Here is a 20,463-nt window from a genome sequence, read left to right as displayed (position 1 = left end):
AGTGCAGATGCAGACAAATCCTTGATCATCATTCGTGTAGTTTGTTTATCTGTGCACCTCAGACACACAGGGCAGCCGGATGACGTTTTTAACGGAAATAACAGGATTCTGCGTCAACCTCTAGACACATGGACTCAATGTGATGCTCCACCGATTATTGTCAGAGAAACAACCGCCACAGACGCACTTCACACAAACACGCCGCTCTGTCTATTGCAACTATTCTTATTATTCTTTCGTAGCACTGTTATTATTTTTTCAGGTTATTTGCCTGGCCGGGAAAGTTAAAGTCTCTCTCACTTGCCCATACAAAACATTCAATTGTCCCGGACAAGTCTTAAAGGCATAGTTCACCCAAAAATGAAAATTCATTCACTCATCCTCATGTCACTCCAAACCCGTCTGACTTTCTGCAGAACACAGAAGAACACACTGAAGGATGCTGGTAACCAAACAACACTGAACTCCAATGACTTCTCATTGACATTTGTGTTCCACAGAAGAAAGAGTCAAACACAGGTTTTTAACAACATGAGGGTGAACAAATAACAACCGGTCTGTCTGCAGCACTGTATAGTCATAAAACTAATGATCACAAAAAAGCATTTTTCCATAAGACATAAATAACATGTCTTTGGTCAAGATGGTTTTATTAAAGGTACAGTAGATTAAGCTCTCCTCATACTCCTGCCAGCTGATTATTTAGATTTTCTGATAGAAATTCTGAAATATTCAAGATATGAGCTACATTCAAATACATCAAATATACACAGTACATTACTACAGTTGCTTGAAATCACTGGATGACATGAGAACATCTAGAATAATGCAAACATCTCCAGAGACAGTAGAGCACAACAGAGCGAATCTGGAAACACAATCATGAGCGCACAACGGCTATGTTGGGGAGGTTAGATTCCTCTTTACTTTCCCCACAGAGAGATTTACTCTTATTCATAATCTTCACCTGACTTCAGCTCTGGCATTACGTGAGGTGGGTTTTGCTCGTGCAAATGTCATTTCATTTAAAAGAAATATATTTGCGACCTCTACACTGTACTAATAAGTCAAGATCTCATTCATTTTATAATTATGTACTCAAGCATACTTCTCCTATAGTTCATATTTTTGTCTGACATTTGGGAGAACTACTGTTACGAATTAACATAATAATAAATATGATTTGACCTAAATGCATCACTATAAATTGTAAATTCATAAAAACTGAAAATGGTATATTCATATTTTGCGTATCTGTATTTAAATTTTATACAATAAATTCCCAATATATTCTATTTTATACTTAGTCTATTGTCTAATCCAGAGCCGTTGAGAGAGAGAGAGAGAGAGTTGCATTGACTCCATTGGAACCGTGTTTTCAAAGCAATGGCACTTCATGGAGCCTCTCAATAGTCCCCGGAAGTTCCTAATAACTCATGGAGCTGTGGCTAAACAGAACGATTGTGATGTCATTTAATGAATAAAAAATAAATGGAATAAAGCATTTAAAGAGAAAACATAACTTCTGAATGCTCCATGAATAATGTGACACATGAACATTTTGAATTTCTGTTATCGCGACTCTCTCTCTCTCTCTCTCTCTCTCTCTCTCTCTCAACGGCTCTGGACTGATTTACAGTATCACGACTATTCAGTCTTATTGTAGATAATAATTGGGATTTAATGAAAATAATACTATTAATAAAACTGGTACAACGATAGTAAACAAATTTGACTTGCTGTCTATTTGGCTGAAAAACATATTTGATCATGGGAGGAGCCTCAGAAATGCAGTGGAAGATCTTGGAAAATACGCATGGATAGACAAGATCAAATGGTCAGGCTCCTCCCTAACCTATACCTTGTATACTGTCGCAATGCTTCATGGGATAGCATTTTGCTAGCTCACTACAGCCTTGATTTCTGTCAGATTTTTCAACACTTTTTTTTTGTGCTTAAGCAGTTTGATTTAGGTTGGGGTTAAATACTCTTAAGAATGAAAAAAGAGTTTTCTAAGGATAAATTAAATGGGAAGCATACTTCCACGACCGCTGGATTTACCGTTGCGCACTATATACAAAGACGAGTACTTCATGATGTTGTCAGTTTACCATGTTATAAGGCTCTATTCTTAAAGTGCATAATACTTAAAGGAGCTCGTGAAGTACTTCAGCGACAATGACCTTTTAAAAAGCTGGTACGAACGCTACGTGATAATGACGATGAACACACGTGGCCCCGACACAATACACACTAAACACTTCAGACACAATGTTCAGCTTTTTGTGCTAAACAAACACTCCTCCTTCAAACCAGATATGATCGCTATTACACAGTCGCAATGTCAAGCAAATAATGACATTCGTAAGACGAGAGAAGCTTGTCAAATCCCTGATTCCATCAGCGATGGACGATAAGAAATGAATTTGAGATTATGAGAATGGTCAACTCTCTCGCCAAGTAGGAAGAGGCTGGCGCTCAACACCCTCTGGTGGTCAGGATGACAAACCGCAGGTTCCTGGTTATTTCCGTGTTGGTCAGGCAAATGAAATCAACCAGAACGGCTCCCTCACTGCTTTACTGAAGGGATGAATTCTGGACGACGGGTCTGGATGATTTTGGGGCGAGTGCTTTTGCTGCCCTCCGTCTCCTCTTCGCCCTCCGAGCTGTCGTCTTCACACACGTGTACGATCACACTGGGCGTGTTGGTGGTTCCCGTGTGGAGCTCGTATTGCTCACCTAAAATACAATTTTGACAAAAAATTTATCAAGTTTGATGCCAAACCCTGCATTGTATTTAAACACAATGTGCCACTGAGAATGTAAAATACATTATATCATATTTACTCAGGTATATATATGAGTAAAAACAGAAGTGATGCCGACTAGTTTATACCTGGTCCTAGTTTAGACACGGCACGCAGCAGGTCATAGTTGATGCCCGGCGTAGCGTCCTGGGACTGCTCCCAGCCTACAGGGGGCGACGCAGGGGGAGAGATGAGGAACTGCTTGTCTGGTTTAGGAGGTTCTAGGCGAGAGCTGCCGATGTGTATCGACTGTACAGAGACGGAGAAGAAAGAAACGTCAGAAAGACAAAGAGAGAAATTGTGAAAATATGTGATGGATTCTATTGGTGGGGTGTTCAATCCTACTGGAATAATGCCCAAAAACACACTACAAAAGGAATTTTTTTTAATGATTTTACAGATAAAGGCTAATGGTTCATAATGGTATTTTAATGTAAACCATTAGAATTTCTGCAGTGGTTTCTATAGTTTTTTCAGCAGGGTTCAAAATTAATACAATTCCCATTATAACTATTACATTTGTTACATTTCTGTTGGGTTTTAAACATGGTTCTATACTAATTTCTGGTTTTCTGTAGGTTTTTACCTGAGCGAAATACAGCCGCATCTCTTTTCCATTGAAGTCGCTCTTGTGGAGTTTGACTCGGGCTTCGGCTGCAGCGAGAACATCGGTGAAGTTGATCCGAACCCGTCTGAAGCTTTTGAAGAACTGGAACGATGCGCCTGGATCGAATTCTCGAAATAAAGCTTCAAACTGCTCCTACAGATGAAAAACACAGACGCTAGAAATAAACTGTCGTGAACCAGTGCAAATGATCATCTTGTTAGATGATGAGCGACATAAAATTGGAATTGAAGGGATATAAATATTATGTATGGAAGGCAAACGTAACCCGACAGACCACATGCAAAAAACAATGCAAGATTCACATGAAAGCAAAATAAAGTATTTTCAAGGTTGGACTTCCGATAAATTTCTCAAAACCACATCTGAGGCAAACAGGTGATCTCATACTATTATAGCATCTTTTAAAAAATAAGAGAATCCACAGATGAATTCACGAGAAGGTCTTTCATCGCTTAAATAGCATCATTTCCAAACCTGAATGAGTTTCGTTCTTCTGCAGAACACAAAAGAACGTCAGTAACCAAACCACATCGATTTCCATTGTATGGATACAAAACCACCGAGGCATTTCTCAAAGTATCCTCTTTTGTGTTCCACAGACGTATACAGGTTCACAACCACATGAGGGTGAATAGATAATGACAGCATTTGATTTTATTTTATTTTAACTATTCCCTAAAACATTGTCTTTATAACCATGAACCACACCTGAATCTCTGGTCGACTGAAAGCGTCACGGTCTACAAGCGTGGCCACTAGACAAACACCGTTGCACATTGTTGTATTGAGATGCATACTTCAGTTTAAGAGCAAGCCTCCTCCACAAAAAGACAATGGCTGAAGGACAATCTCCAATAGACGTTCACCACGATTTCCAAACATTCAGAAAGTCATACACAGAACCCATACTGAACTTCTCTCGAGCAAAAAGACTCCATACAATCCCAACAGCAGTATTTCTCCAGAGAGGAGCTACTCGTCTTCTTGCGCACGTTCAGCTGTGCTGCCAGGTCAGATCCATGTTGATCTCCTGCTGTTTATAGTACAGCCGATGCCTCCGAGCACCTCCTCCCTCCTCTACAGACCTAGAAATGACGACAGGAGTGTCTTTACCTCTCCAACTCCGTCTCTCTTGTTATTGACTAATCCTTCTGAGGTACTGGAAACTCATGACATCACCCGGCTGTGGGCAGCTGTCCAATTATGTCCAGCGTAACCTTTGCTTCTGTCCGTTCAGCATGTTTCCACCAGGGCTCTGTCCATTCTGATGGCCCTCACTTTTTGATTATTAGTGTAACTTTGTCAATTCCAAACTCATTTCATTTCTGAAAAACAAGACCCTAAATACAGCTGATATCAATGATCAAAAACAGAACACTTCACTCGTGTAGATGATTGTCTGTGAGTGCTGATGTCACGGTGTTGCTAAGGTGTTGAGAGTGTTTATTCATTCATTACTATGCAGTTGCTAGGGGTTCTTGATGGTTGCTAGTAGGGCTGTGCGATATAAAAGAAAAATGCGATAGCATGCTAAATAATGTGATATTCGATTTTCTAAATCAATTTAAATTGTTTTAAAATATTTTCAGAATAATGTGATGTGCGATAGAATAACTGTTCAAGCTTGTTTCTGATTTATTTCTGATTATTGATCATCTTCCACATAAGTCTCTCTGCTATCTGGATCGACCTAAAAGATATAGACTCTAGGTGGTTTAAAACAGAGTTGTGGTATTAGTGGGGGAGGTTGTGATATTCTTCACGAGAAAGATTTCTACTTAGGACACAAATCACTGACTCTAAAAGTCGTCCATACTACTAATGGTGCACTAAATATCTACCATGGTAGAAAGCCTTCAATTCAGTCATAGTCACACATTCACCAATGCTGTGGCAAACCTACGCTGATCTGTGTTTATGTGTTGTGGGTTTGACCTACATTACAGAGACAGAACTCTGAAAAAGCGAAATCAGACATTTGGACCATCGAGAGGATACTCGCTTATCTTTCACATACAAATGGCTTAAAAACTAAACAATTAACATGTTTCCATCTACCTTTTAAGTGCATTTGTATGCTAAAAAGCTGTATGGAGACACCAAGGTGTGCATCCCAAAGTATTCTGTCAATTGAGCTGGATATGAAGATATGCACATAAACAAAGATGGAAACACATTTACCAAATACATTTCTCAATGCACATCAAAACAGTCATGTGACTTTATCTCAACACACATCATGTGATAAGAGCCAAAAAGGGCTCATGTGACAACCCTTTTCATCTCTCTCCACTGGCTACCGGTTGAAGCCCAGATCAGATTCAAGTCACTGATGTTTGCCTACAGGACTATCACTGGATCTGCACCGGCATACTTTCACACCCTACTACGCTCCTACACCACATCAAGAACCTTCACACACTTCTACACCCCATCAAGAACCTTCACACCCTCCTACACCCCATCAAGAACCTTCACACCCTCCTACACCCCATCAAGAACCTTCACACACTCCTACACCCCATCAAGAACCTTCACACACTCCAAAACCCCATCAAGAACCTTCACACACTCCAAAACCCCATCAAGAACCTTCACGCACTCCTACACCCCATCAAGAACCTTCACACACTCCGAAACCCCATCAAGAACCTTCACACCCTACTACACCCCATCAAGAACCTTCACACACTCCGAAACCCCATCAAGAACCTTCACACACTCCGAAACCCCATCAAGAACCTTCACACCCTACTACACTCCTACACCCCATCAAGAACCTTCACACACTCCAAAACCCCATCAAGAACCTTCACGCACTCCTACACCCCATCAAGAACCTTCACACACTCCGAAACCCCATCAAGAACCTTCACACCCTACTACACCCCATCAAGAACCTTCACACACTCCGAAACCCCATCAAGAACCTTCACACACTCCGAAACCCCATCAAGAACCTTCACACCCTACTACACTCCTACACCCCATCAAGAACCTTCACACACTCCGAAACCCCATCAAGAACCTTCACACCCTACTACACCCCATCAAGAACCTTCACACACTCCGAAACCCCATCAAGAACCTTCACACACTCCGAAACCCCATCAAGAACCTTCACACCCTACTACACTCCGAAACCCCATCAAGAACCTCCACACACTCCGAAACCCCATCAAGAACCTTCACACCCTACTACACCCCATCAAGAACCTTCACACCCTACTACGCCCCTACACTAGAGGTCTTCACGGGTCCACTTAGATCCGAAAACCCGAGGTCCGGCCCGAGACCCGAGCGGGTTCGGGTCTAAAAGATTCACGGGAGCTTCGGACACGGGTCGGGTATATTATTAGTGTCTTCGGGTCTCGGGTAATATAAAGTAAAAATTTTTTGCTTAATTGACCCGAGGAAGACCCGAACTATCCTGTACAATAACAGCGCGTCGCTTGTGTGTGTGCGTGTAGTTACCAACTCTCCTCCAACCCTCAGTCGATCGGTTGAAAGCTACGCAAATCTTCCGAAAGTCACGGTGATCTGAAATCACCTTAGAATTGAAATCCCGAAGTTTCCAACGCTGCAGGGGTTTGCACTCGATGTAGTTACCATCGTATTCAGGAAAAACATACTTCCACCAGAAGTAGATATTAAAAGTCGCGCACATTTCAGTACTACGCAGTTTGGGATACATTGTTGAGACAGAATGTTCGCGCGAGTGGTTGCCATGTCGTCACTTATTTAGATTTGATTCAGCTAAAATTTGCACAACCCATTTAGCCTCAGTTTGCGCAATTTGCCAGAGCAAAACAAGAGGATAAACGTGTTCATTACCATATCAATTTCATTAATACACGTCGGTTTACATTTAGGTCTAGTCGGGTTTAAAAAACATATACGATGGGTCGGACTCGGGTCTAACGTTATCGGGTCTGTCTCGGGTTCGGGTAAAAAGTGATTCGGGTCATTTCGGGTCGGGTAAAGATCTTTGGACCCGAGAAGACCTCTATCCTACACCCCATCAAATCTTTTGTTGAAACTAGTAACTCTGTATTAGCACCTCTTGTACTATTGCTCTAATACTGTATATCATATCTCTTATCGCTCCCTGAACTCTCTGTAAGTCTCTTTGGATAAAAGCGTCTGCTAAATGACTCAAAGTAAATGTGATAAGAAAATTGAGAGTAAGGGGTATGTTAGAATGATGAGGTTTAAACTTTTTAAAATGTTTATCTAAAAACGTGAGATATTGTCTATGTCTTTCCCAAACATCATATGTCCAATTTCAGCACTTCCATTTTAATCTTTAATACATACGAAAAACATAAACTCATTGCTTCAATTTCCATTTTTCGTAGGTATGTTTTGTGACTTTTTTAAAGATTTAGTTTTCTTCGACTCGAATGGAAACCATTGGCTTTATCTGCAAATGTGTTATGCAATAATTCAAATTTTTAATTTGCAACTTTGAATGGAAACAAAGTTAAGGTCTCCTTGAAAAATGCAGAAAGGTTTGTGTGAGGTCTTGGGGTCGGTCAGAGAATGTCATGTCCTCATTGTTAAAACCATATACTAAGGTGATGTGTGTATATGTGTTCGTGGTTTAGACAGTTCTCCTAGTTTACAAAACACACACTTCTCAACCGTGCATGTGCATGGACGTGCGGTCATGGGAAGAGAACAGCGCATCTCTGCCGCTGTGACAGAATGGAAAATGAGAATATGAAACCGAAAGAAGGTGATGGAAAAAATGCAAAGGGAGGCAGAACTAGATGCTGCAAAGACGTGTGGAGGTGAAAGAGCAGCTGTCGCTTACGCACGGTACATATAAGCCCCTCGCAGATATTAGAGCCATCTATACTATTATTACCTTCAAGTTGAAGAACTGCTCCTCTAACTTCCACAGCTTTTATTAGAAAGAATTTCAACCATGTCTACGTTTAAATGAGCGGATCAAGAGCGGATTCTTCATAGACAGCTACCTAAATAGAAATATCTGATCACAGGAAAGATAAACAGACACGATGAAACCACTGTCTGACCATTCAAAGTGTGTTATAAATACAAGACAAACCATAACAAGACTTATAACATAAAGTCATAAGGAGCCAAACGCTGTAAACAAATGACAATTGTCTGTCTTTTATTTTTTTATTTAAGTAATAAAATCATTTCACACACACATTAGAGAGAATGCACATCAACAGTACAGCATGAACCATGTCAACTTCAGAGACTTAAAGAAGCATTCTATGGTGCAAAAATCTAATCACAGCTTTCCTGAAGCTCAGTGGTAAGAGCAGGTGTTAACAACAACGCCAAGGTCATGGGTTCCATCTCAGGGGATTGAACATAATGTATAGGATAATGCAATGTATGTCGCTTTGGATAAAAATGCAAATGTATAAATGTAAATGTAATCAGATTTTAATGTCCGTCCGATTTTAATTCAACACCTAATCCTTCTTTGCACTAAAAATAGGATGTGTAATATTACGTAATAAGCATCATTTTAACAAATGCTGCGATGAAAGTCACGCAAGACATCATGCAGGTCAGCGATTGACCGTTAATCTTGTCATTGAAAAGAAAAACACAAAGTATTGAGGCTTTCTTTTCTTTTCCATCTGTGCAGACGCAGGTCAGGATGTCTGTGGCACTAAAGCAGGTGTGATGCTTTTATAAACCACTGTAGCTGCTCTCAGATGAATGAAAAACCCTAAACAGAAGTACACAACTGCAACTCTAACCAAGATGTTTTATTAAAATGGTTGGAAAATGGACTGTATGTAGATAAATAAATCGTAGTATTAACTCAACTTGCTTATAGTTCGTGATTCCGGGCCTGTGAGCAACATCGTGCAAGAACCATAGGAACTGCAGAGCATCATGGTACAAAAACCTTAGCAACCGCACAAGAACCCTGGCAACCAACCAAAACATTAATTAGATGCCATAAAATAAAATCAACAAATGCTATTGCTAGTTCATGTTAGCTAATGCGTGTACTAACAAACTGTAACATGTCTGAATCGGACCATGACTCACAGTGCAACACAGACTGTTTCCCCCCCAAAAAATTCCTTCATCATTTACTGACCCTCTTGTCATTTCAAACATGCACGATATTCTTCCTTCCGCAGAAAACAAAAGAAGAAGGTTGGCTGGCACACATATACTTATATTGTAGGGACACAAAAGCAATGGGTGACCGTTAACAACATTCTTCTTCAGGAACATTCTGGAAGAAAGAAAGTCACACAGGTTTGAAAAGACAGGAGGGTGAGAAATGACACAGGCCAGTGTTTTGCCATATAGGCCCGACATCAAAATATTTCATCATGGCTTGCAGAGTAATGAGCAGATTTGGTTTGCTATGTTTCTGTAAAACAAATGAATCATCCTTTTACTATAATAAGTTCGTTTTGTAAAGGATTGTGCACGAAGAAAAACAACACGCTAGCATGCGCGCACACAAACCCAAAATATTGTAGTACCGTGGTCAATTAGAAAAACACATAGAAGTGCCAATGCGCATGTCTATAACAGCGCAATATCCCGAGAGCAATGTTCCCGTCGTACAATTCTGCCTCCAGTAAATAAACAAACACAGTTTAGCTCTTCGCGACAGCAGCATTTATCTCTCGCTGGTGCACTTTGATCCGAGTGCGCGCACGGCGCGCGCCTACCTTGAAGTGGTGCTCGTTGAAAACGTCCTCTGCCACTTTACATGCGATGAGCGCGTTGGGCTGGTCACTCAGCTGGACCTCGGACGCCTCCGGCTGCTGCATGGCAACAGATGTGTTGGCGGCCGTCGGCGCTTCGATCTCAGACGCGGTAGCGCTTTGATGGCACACGTCACCGCGCTCAGCTCATAGCGGAAACCCTACAGCCAACACACACAAGGCCACTCGATCCCAGTCGACACTTGCGCGAAACACGAAATGTGCCGCATAGTGCTGCGTGATGTATTCCTGAACTGAAGATGACGTCTGCACTTGCGACACTACACTGGGGGTCGAAACAGCTGATGTGACGTCATGGTTTCCGCTTACGCACGGGCGCTCTATGCGGTGCATTGGCCGATGTAACTGATTGTGATTTATATTGATGGACGATGTTTCAAATGTATTCACAACGAGTCATAAGCAGTTTTGTGTGCGTGTGCGCGTATGCGTTTTAAAACGGTCACGTTAAAGATTATGGCTAGAAAGTGGTCGCTGAGCGCCCTCTCCTGTCAGATTTGATGCAGTGCAGTCATAGACACGGGTCCGCAAATGTGTCTTTCCGCCATATTGGACCGGGTCAGACCGCCATATTAAGACGGACGAGTGAACGGGAGATATGCTATTTCTGGAGAAAATTGGGCCCCGTATAGACGGCAAGTTAAAACCGTTAACCACGTTCGCTAAATATATGAAATTCACACGAACTCATATTATATTACGGCGTCTCCACAGTGTTTACTATGAACAATCACAATAACTCATTTTTCCATCTTACTATCGAGATTATACGTTGAAACGAAATGTTCCTGTACCCCACGTAAATCATTGAAATCGGTTGAGAAATGCTTATTTGTTTTGGTCTCGTTTACTTATGCGTGTTTCTGATTCAGTTTTGCCCTGTCCAATATGGCGTCGCCATAGCGCTATTGCTGTGTCTGTGCGTGAGAGATACGTGGAAGAGCCCATGCACTCTTTGGATAACAATGACATCGAATAAGATCTGGACATTAGAGCCACAATTAAAGATGTGTTTCATTTGCATTAAGATAAAACATCAGTTTTTAAAGGAAATATGCAAAAAATTTGAACACTTTCTGTATGTGTGGATTTGGGGGCCTAGCCCCCTCCTGTCTTTAAGGTTTGAAACAACGAATGAGAATTTTTTTAATAAAAACACATTAATTTTTATAAATGTCATAAAATGTTAAATTGACACGACTAACTGTAAATCAAACAAGTAAATAGGCGACTTGAAATATGTGCCCAGCCTTATAAACCGATCATCTTGAGTCGGCCAAGCTCCCGTCGAAAGGGGATTTAAAAGGGCAGGCGAGTCATGTGGGGATCAGAATCTGAAATGTACCATAATCCTCAGAAGGAAAGAAGGAGGGAGAGATTGTCCTGGTTAGCTCTGTGCACCAAAGGGAGCAAACAGCCAGGAGCTTTAGTGAGCTGGTTATACAGAGGGACCTTGCTTTATAGTCCCTGAAACATTTCAGACGTGTTGTGTTATGGCTCAGACCAAGAGTGATTTGAGTGTCAACATGGAGATTACTAACGGCTCTGTTATCCACTGTCCCGTAGGCTCGTGTTTGGAGATGGAAGATCAGAGGACTGCCGAGGAAGAGGAGGAGGACGAGGTTGAACTAGCTGAGGAGGTGGATGAGAACATTCATATTGTGAGTGAGGATGGTGCGGGAGACAATGTAATGACCTCAAATACCAATCAAGCGGAGCAGGAACATGATCTGATGGATAACACACAGGAGGAAACAAAACCTGGGCCAGAAGAAGAGGTTAGTCAAAATGAATTGACGAGAGAGATAAGAGCAGAGACAGAAGTGGACGAGGACAGAATTACAGAATCAGCAGTGCCTGATCTAGAAATTGAAGTTGAATCATCAACAACAACACAATCACAACATGTAGTAGAAGATCAGCTTGTAGAAGCTTTTAAAGAAGTGATCGAGGATCAACCCGAGCATGTGTTGGAGGATGACAAGACAGCGGAGAACATCCATGTACAGACCCTGAGCGCAGGACAGGAACCACGAGATGTCACGTCAAACCTAATTTCTGATGAACAAGAATTAGCAAATTCAGTGGTTAGTGATGATGAAACTGAGACAATAGAGGAACGTAACGAAGTGGAGGATGTCAATGAAGTGAGTTCACATGAAGTTGAAGAACCGCCGGCGTTGAGCAATGGTGATGAAGGTGAGATTGTCGAAGAAGAACCTGTTCCAGTCGACAAAGAGCGTCTGCAGCGCTTCAGTGTAGAGACTGAAGAAATGCAATGTGAAGGAATGTCTATGAATGTAGAGGCAATATACAACGATGACTTAGAGATCCAGAATGATGACAGAAGTGAGATTGATTTGATCACAGCAGAGGAACCACCTGAAGTTCTCACCGATCAGATTGGCGGGAACAAAGACCTGAAGCTTCACAATTCAGATCATTTGGCATCCGAAAAGGCAGTTTTTGCTGTGACTGTAGGAGAATGTGGAATTCTAGAGCAGGTGGCTGACAACATTTCAATGATGGGCGAAGTTGAGACAGACCAACATAGAGATGCAAATTGTGATGCCCAGTCAGCTCCTGAAGAGACAATAAAACACAAAGAGGCTGACGAAGAGGACATTGAAATAATTCATCATGTGATAGAACCAAAAGAAGAGGTGGCGATTATAGAAGATTCACCTGTAGAAGAGGGAGGGTGTGAAAAAGCAGAAGAGCCACAGGACACCAGAACCGCAGATGCACCTGAGGATGTAGTGGACGGGGTGTGCGGGGAACCGGAACAGCCAGACGGTGTTAACAACCACAAACAGGAGGTTGTTGAAGGAGTGGATTTTGCAACGGAACAACCCAAGCATGTCAACGAAGTGTCGATATCTACAGAAGAGGGGGCGAGACAAGAAATAGAAGAGCCAAGAGGTGTTATCGAAGATGAACCCAAGAAGAAAGCGAGAGAAGGGGGTCGCAAGGTGACAATACCTGCCTGGTTAAATGTCCACGAGCCACCGAGACCCCTCAGCAGTCATCATAGAGACAACAGTGGTCAAGGTGAAGGTGAGGCCAAAGGTCAAGAGGTCACCATGGAGAATGGGGTATGTGGGATATCACCCTCTCTAGTTCAACAAGAAGAGGAAAAGATTGTGATAAAGACGAGGACGACTGCTCAACAGATGGATAAAGATGTCTGCAATGCTGATCCCAATGACCTGAAAGTGTCCCTCTATGTGAAGGTACAACAAAACTTTGCAAAATGCTGTGAATAGCAACAAAGTGCTTCAACTTCATTTCATATTTCAATGGTAAGACTAGTTCCCTTGTTAGTATTGTTAGTCATATTCCAAGTAGGTCACTACTAGACATGACTCGGGTGATAACTGAATTAGTGTTTGGGCTCGGGCTGTTGGTTTCTCATATTATAATTTTTTTCTAGAATAACAGCAAGATATAACAAAGTTATCGAAATATTATAAATGAGCATATTCCCATTAACCAAGTTGCCAAGTTACGAAATATTCTATGTGTTGCTGACGCGGAGAAGCTTATTCATGCATTTATGACCTCAAGACTTGACTACTGTAATGCACTACTTAGTGTTTGTCCTTCATCATCAATAAACAACCCATCACGCTCTCTAAGATCTCAAAACTCTTTTGATTAACACCTAGAATATCTAAATCCACCAAACGTAGCACCTAAACTCTGGAATAGCCTTCCTGATATTATTCCAGGATCAAAGCTGCTTTGGAACAATGCAAATTGTGAAAAGCGCTATATAAATAAAGTTGAATTGAATTGAATTGAATTAACCGAATGATTGAAATACTTCAAACAGTAATGTATAGTGAACGGTTCAGGTTGAATCAGAACAAAATGAAACAGAGAGAGTGTTGGAAATTACTGCTTAGTTAAGGTTAGTTGACTTGTTGCTAAAAGTTGCCAAATGATGTTGTGATGTTGGTACGTCAAATGGGTCGTCGTGTAGAATATAAACTTTTTGTTTTTAAATACAATATCATTGATTTACATTCATTATTTTGTACAGGAAAATAAGTTATTAATCAATGAAAAGCAAGCATTATAAAATCAACATTTATTTTGAGGCATTATTATTACTGTGATTTCTTTGAAAAATAATAATTGCTTTTTTGAAAAACAGACGAAAGTCTGAAGGACCCAACCTTCAAAATGAGACACAGCTAGTGTATGTTGTGACTGGTTGTGTAATACTGAGTGAAAATTCAAGTTGAAAATAGTTTCTTGCTAAGTGCTTTTATAGATTAAAAATGTCTGAAAAGTTGCTAAATCTATTGCCACAAAAGTGCAAAGTTGGCATCAATGAAAGTAAAACATTTGTTGGTCATATAATTCACAGTTTAAAAAAAGGTTTTTCATACATATTGATTGAAATCATTAAATAGATTTGACAAACTTCATATTCAGTAAATGCTGTTATCACATCAATTTTCCCTACAATATCGTTAATTTGTTTGAAGACGGCAATTGATATTATCTTTCTGAAAGAAATGTGTAAAGAAAAATGTTATTGTACAGCTGCTCAGTTGCATGTTTAATGTGAACAGTCAGAATAGTTTCTTAGATTTGTGAGGTTTTACTAAATCCTCTAAAACATTCAGTACAAAGTACACCAAGCTTGTTCGGTGAAGGCGCGGAGCAGCAGGACTTTAAGCCGGATAAAAATGACCTTCAATCCCTCACGTATGTTTCTCTAGAGCCACACTTATAATGACAAAGAGGCCTGTTGTGTGCGCTGCAATGGCTTAAATATAAAGAAAGGGGAACACCCACAACCCCGCTGTATGCTCATCTCGCAAAAACAAATCACATGTGTGTAAGTGAGCATGTATTTAACACAAGAAACATGTCGTCACCTGCTCACTCTTGTGTCTGTAGATGTGTTATGGGTTAATCTCCTAACATTCCATTAAACTCTAATCAGATTAAGATGTTTGCTGGTCAGGGGCTGTTGTGAGACGGACTGCAATTGGACTCCACAATGCTGGGTGTTCTGGGTTGCTACATGGTTGTTAAATTGTTCTTAGTGGTTGTTAGCATGTATGTGATGTAGTGTGTTTTTATGAAAATTATCCTGTGAATGTAAATCTAGTGGTGAGGTTGTGAATTGCTACCAACGGCTCCCTCCCTCCCTCCCTGTGGAAGCACTACAGCGGCTGACACAAGACTAAGATGTCGTCGCGTTTGGCTTCTTTTCTAAAGGAGATCATGTATTTATGAAACGTGTTCTGTAGAGCGGTTTGTGCGTTTAGGTCTACTGGAGAAATAACATGATGAATTCAGTGTAAGGAGACCCGCGCTGTATGTAGATAGAAAAAGCTCATTCTAAGATCATAAATACATAACGCTTCATGATGTAAGGTCTTTATACACCTCTGAACACACAGATAAGTTTATTATATTGCATTTCTGTCTCCAGATTAGATTAGAAAAGCAGTATTCAGATTTCTTCTTTCTTTAGTGCACTAGTTTCTGATTTACTTGACTGTCCTCATCGGCCCCCAGTTCTGTAACACATAGAATGGATCTTCAGGTGAGCATACCTCACAGAATCATTCTCACCACCTCCAGACTCCAGAAATACAGTCATGGTAATAAATCTATTCAAGCAAATACATACTGTACCATCACAAGATGAACAAACCAGTTTGTCGTCACATACTGGTGCTGCTTATCACACGTGTGTGTATTCATATGGATGTGACCGTAAACATAGTAAACCATTGTAATGTTGGCCAAGAAAGCTTATGTTAATATCGGACTACACCGGATCTGTTTTGATCACATTTAAAGGTACAGTAATTTGGCAAATCGATAAACAACTGTAATTCATTCAACAATCTTAAAATCTGTGTCAGCCAATCAGAATCAAGCACCGAGCGGCAACGACTTCCATCATGTAATATTGTATCGTACAGTAGAATTTGATCACGACAGGGATTCCCATCATCATAAAGGACATTCTCACAGATCATCATTGTACAAACTCTTTCATAACACACATCTCATGAACAACCTCTCTGTTGCTGTGAACGCGAACAATGAACAAGCGTCTCATTGTTTCGTCCGGCGTTCTCCACCCCGACTCCCACACAACATGAAACAGTCAAAATCCCTTATGATTTGGGATGTAAAAACTGAGAATCTCGCACAAACATTCTAGTTCCAAAAATGGTGTTCTGTAAAACTGTGTAGTTTTGATTTTAGATTAAAATGTAGAAAGTGTTTTGTGTATTTCTGTGTAAACTTCACAATGGCTTGGTTTGATGTAGCAGCTAAAAAATGTGGATTTCCAACCATTGAACTGTTTGTGAAGGTAAGGCAATATTCCGGTTTAAAGAAATAGAGCATGTAGTAATTATTAGTAGTATGACTTTAATTTATATTAGAATGACAAATATCGTTATATAAACAAATAGAAAGATATTGTGAACAAAGTTAACTAAACCTTTTGTTGTATTTGGGCAGTTAAATGTTTTGATCTGAGCTGTGATTATTTAAAAAAATGTAAATAATGGTTAGTCTAAACAGTGACAAGGATCTCAGCCAACAGGAAATACAATTGTGCCGATTTGGTGTATTTGTACCTCAGATTTTGAGCCTGAAAGTAAATACAATTTAATGTATATTTCTTTTTAACCTTGCCATAGAAAATGTGTTCAGATAAAATCCTGTAATGTTGCCGTCATGTGTTTGTTCTGTTTATATAGCGGGACAGATTACTTCACTATAATAAAAGCATTATTTCTTACGTAATCTCATGGCAGTTTGTATGTGTAGCATGATCCACTCTGACCGTTTGGTTAAGTTCATACAGGTTGTGGATGTCTCCAGTGTTTGTACTAATTTTTACTATAAAGCTACTTTGCAACAATGCAAACGGTGAAAAGCGCTATAGAAATGATTTTAAGTTGATTTCATTATTTGATTTCTTTGCTTGTTTTAAGTCATGTAATGTTTACTATGGTAGTTTCAGATGAAGGAATGATGGTCTGATCTTTTCTCTGGATGTTGTGTTTATCTCTCAGGCCGGCAGTGATGGTGAGAGCATTGGAAACTGTCCTTTTTCTCAAAGAATCTTCATGATCCTCTGGCTGAAGGGAGTTATATTCAACGTCACCACTGTGGACCTTAAAAGGTGGAGTCACCATTTAAAAACAACTCATGTGACAACAGAAATAAATAATAAAAAGATTGATCATCTAGTGTAATCAGATTTTTCAAATGAGGTCACAGCGGTTCTTATTCAAAAACCTCTATTTAAGCAAAAATACATATACGTGTGTATCCAGTATATAGTAAAGGAAACTTTTTGTTTGTTATGAAATATGATGATATGTTGGCACTATAAAAAACATTTCTACAAAAATCATTGGAAATGTTTAGGCATACACCATCAGGTCAAAACCTTTGTAAGATGATTAGAAACATTTTAGTGATCCAAACATGTTGCATTAATATTTGTATTTATTGATTGATTATTTTGACTGGTTTTTGACATGCATATACTATTTGTGGATGTGTGTGTCACAGAAAACCAGCAGACCTGCAGGATCTCGCCCCGGGCACACACCCACCGTTCCTGACCTTCAATGGAGAGGTGCTGGTGGACGTCAACAAGATTGAAGAGTTTCTTGAGGACAGACTGGCTCCTTCACAGTACTTACATTTTCATTCACGACTTATTTACTTTCTCTTTAACCAGCTTTCTTACTTACTTTTTATATTTTTCTTTTTAGATATCCAAAGTTGGCAGCAAAGCATCCAGAATCAAACACAGCAGGAATAGATATATTTGCCAAATTTTCTGCCTACATCAAAAACCCTCGCGAAGAAGCTAATGACGGTATGTTTGATTATTATAATTTTTTGGTTAAGACATTTATATAAGCGTTTGTTTTCATGTACTGAAGGTTTGGAGAAAGCTCTTGTGAAGTCACTGAAGAGACTAGATGAGTATTTACAGACTCCACTTCCAGATGAAATAGATGCCAACAGTACAGATGATCCCGGTGTATCTACTCGCACTTTTCTGGATGGACCGGATCTCACGCTGGCTGACTGTAACCTGCTTCCAAAACTGCACATCTTAAAGGTCTGCACCGAGTTGACAACTTTCTGCCATTAACTCATGTAAAGAAATGCATGTGTATGTCCCACAATTCTTAAAAAAAACTACTGTATATAAAGGTATCTAAATGAATCCTTTGGGTTAATAAATGTGTTCGTCAGTGAAGCAATAGGTTTGTATTAATTTGAGATTTCTAGCCTGTTTAGCTAAATGAAATGCTGTCAAACATCTGGAATGAAATATTTGTAGGTTTTTATTGCCAATAGATTGATATTTTAGTTTTTACTCAAAATAAAAAGCATATATAAGATTGATATCATCTGTTTTGAAGGTTGTGGCCAGGAAGTACCGAGGCTTTAAGATTCCAGCTGAGATGACCGGAGTCTGGCGATATTTAAATACAGCTTACCAGAGAGAAGAGTTCATGAACACCTGCCCCGCTGACCGAGAGATTGAGTTTGCGTACCTGGACGTGGCCAGAAAAATCAAATAGATCATAGATGGCATTTCAGCCTTTACAGATGAGTTTTAAAGCAAGTTGGAAGTGTTCACAGAAGCCCACATTAATACATAATATAGAAAGTTTATTTTTGAAAATTAATTCACATTTTCTTCCTTTACGGATGAGTCATTTAGCTATAGGCATCAGTTCAGATGAATCATTTAATGGAATCGTGAACTGTAGGTATGTTCATTTAGTTGAAATGTGTGTGTGTGTGTGTGCGCGCTCACTGGTGGAGCTGATTCATCATGAATTGATCCATTGGCTAATGTTTTCCTTTCAATAATGATGGCAGGACCAGAAACATAGTGACCCAGTAATGAAGTATTATAGCAATTTTGATATCTTTAAATATTTAACAGATCTATCTTCATGAAGGATATTAACATTCATAATGGTCACAATGGCCTCGACCAATAAGTTGATCCCATTCTAACAATGTAATTTGTTGATACTATATCTATACTAAATGTGTCTAATTTTATATTTATAAAATAACTTTGATTCTTCTGTTCAGGCCATAATGTTTAATCTTTCATCTTGTTTAAAAAGAAAACGATTTAGGGTTATAGCATCACATACTTAACCTGACTTTTCTTTTATATCATCAGGCTTGTTTTTGACAACGTACTGTATACATTTCCTGTTAATTGCCGTCTAATTTCAAACGTACGGGAAAAAAACATTTACATGTTCATTTATAATTTGATTGAGCTCATCCGTACACAGATGTTATTTTGGTACGTGTGTAACCTTGAATAATGTCTTATGAAGACTTTAATTAAACTAATCTGAAATCAACATTATGTCTTCACGTTTCATAATTTCTCATTTCCGCCATGATAGATGGTTGTGTGAAGGATTTGATCTTGATATTGTGAGTAGCGTTTGGGACATAACCAAAGACAAAACAAGCAAAAACTTAAACCCCAGACCAAAAATCTGGATCCAATTTGTTCATTATTTCTTGACGTTTCATCTTGAACCGCACCGACTCTCTTGTATTTTGAAGATCACCAAAGCAACAGCATTAACAGTTGTGTGAGTTTAGACGACATCTTGACCTGCTAGTCAACTTAACATACGTCATCACCATAGCGAGCCCCAACCAAGGGGTATTGAGACCATGTGCAAACGTTTAAGAGTACAAGAACATTAAATGAGATCTTTGTGAACCTGTGCTTTCTAGTTAACCGTTTTGCAATGATCACCGAGAGAGCTGGCTGTAGAAAAATAAAAGTTATTTATTTTTTGCATGCTTCGTGGTTTTTATTGGAACCGATGGAAGGTTAACAGGATTTCGTGCACAAAGTCAAGATGTACACACGTCAGAAAGCGTCAGTCGTGTTATGGACGGGTCCATGAGATTAAGCATCTATGTTTGAGAACAGGCTTGGTCGCTAGGAGTTTCAGAGGATGGAGAGCGGCGGGCGGGCCGGTGGGTTTCTCATCTAAACAAAGCTGTAGCGAAGTAGCTGTGGTCATCGATTCAGTTTTGAGAGCAATATTTCCAGAAACACACTGTTTTTGAGAGAGGAAAAAAGCAGATGTCAATCTTAAAAAATGTGTGATTGTAATATCCCTTACAAAATGAACCATGGTTTCTACATTTTTACAACCATGGGTCATTTTTGGATGGCATTTTATTTTATTTATTAAACATTTTATATTAC

General features: G+C 39.7%; 2 protein-coding genes across 7 annotated transcripts; one reads left to right on the top strand and one right to left on the bottom strand.

The window, feature by feature from the left end:
* Positions 1–1,936: 1,936 nt before the first annotated feature.
* rcan1b (regulator of calcineurin 1b) lies at positions 1,937–10,475 on the bottom strand. Its single transcript, XM_079462226.1, has 4 exons — positions 10,125–10,475; positions 3,394–3,567; positions 2,897–3,056; positions 1,937–2,739 (listed from the first exon to the last, which is right to left on the bottom strand). Exons 1-4 carry the CDS (start codon positions 10,224–10,226, stop codon positions 2,570–2,572), a joined length of 606 nt encoding a protein of 201 aa, XP_079318352.1. The 5' UTR covers positions 10,227–10,475; the 3' UTR covers positions 1,937–2,569.
* On the top strand, positions 10,102–20,045 carry LOC306897448 (chloride intracellular channel protein 4). 6 transcript variants are annotated; one of them, XM_079462223.1, is made up of 7 exons: positions 10,102–10,522; positions 11,748–13,414; positions 17,246–17,355; positions 17,751–17,876; positions 17,957–18,063; positions 18,197–18,312; positions 18,620–19,589. In XM_079462223.1, exons 1-7 carry the CDS (start codon positions 10,504–10,506, stop codon positions 18,779–18,781), a joined length of 2,307 nt encoding a protein of 768 aa, XP_079318349.1. In that variant the 5' UTR covers positions 10,102–10,503; the 3' UTR covers positions 18,782–19,589. The 6 variants fall into 6 exon arrangements, with proteins under 6 accessions (XP_079318349.1, XP_079318347.1, XP_079318348.1 ...); XM_079462221.1 differs by having other exon boundaries at positions 10,106–10,522; positions 18,131–18,312; XM_079462224.1 differs by lacking the exon at positions 10,102–10,522 and having other exon boundaries at positions 11,835–11,842; positions 11,930–13,414; positions 18,131–18,312.
* The last annotated feature ends 418 nt before the right edge of the window (positions 20,046–20,463 follow it).

This window comes from Barbatula barbatula, assembly GCF_947034865.1.
Source record: "Barbatula barbatula genome assembly, chromosome: 8".
Taxonomy (NCBI): Eukaryota; Metazoa; Chordata; class Actinopteri; order Cypriniformes; family Nemacheilidae; genus Barbatula; species Barbatula barbatula.
The sequence above is the reverse complement of the archived record's forward strand: the minus strand, read 5'-3'. Positions and strand labels throughout refer to the sequence as shown.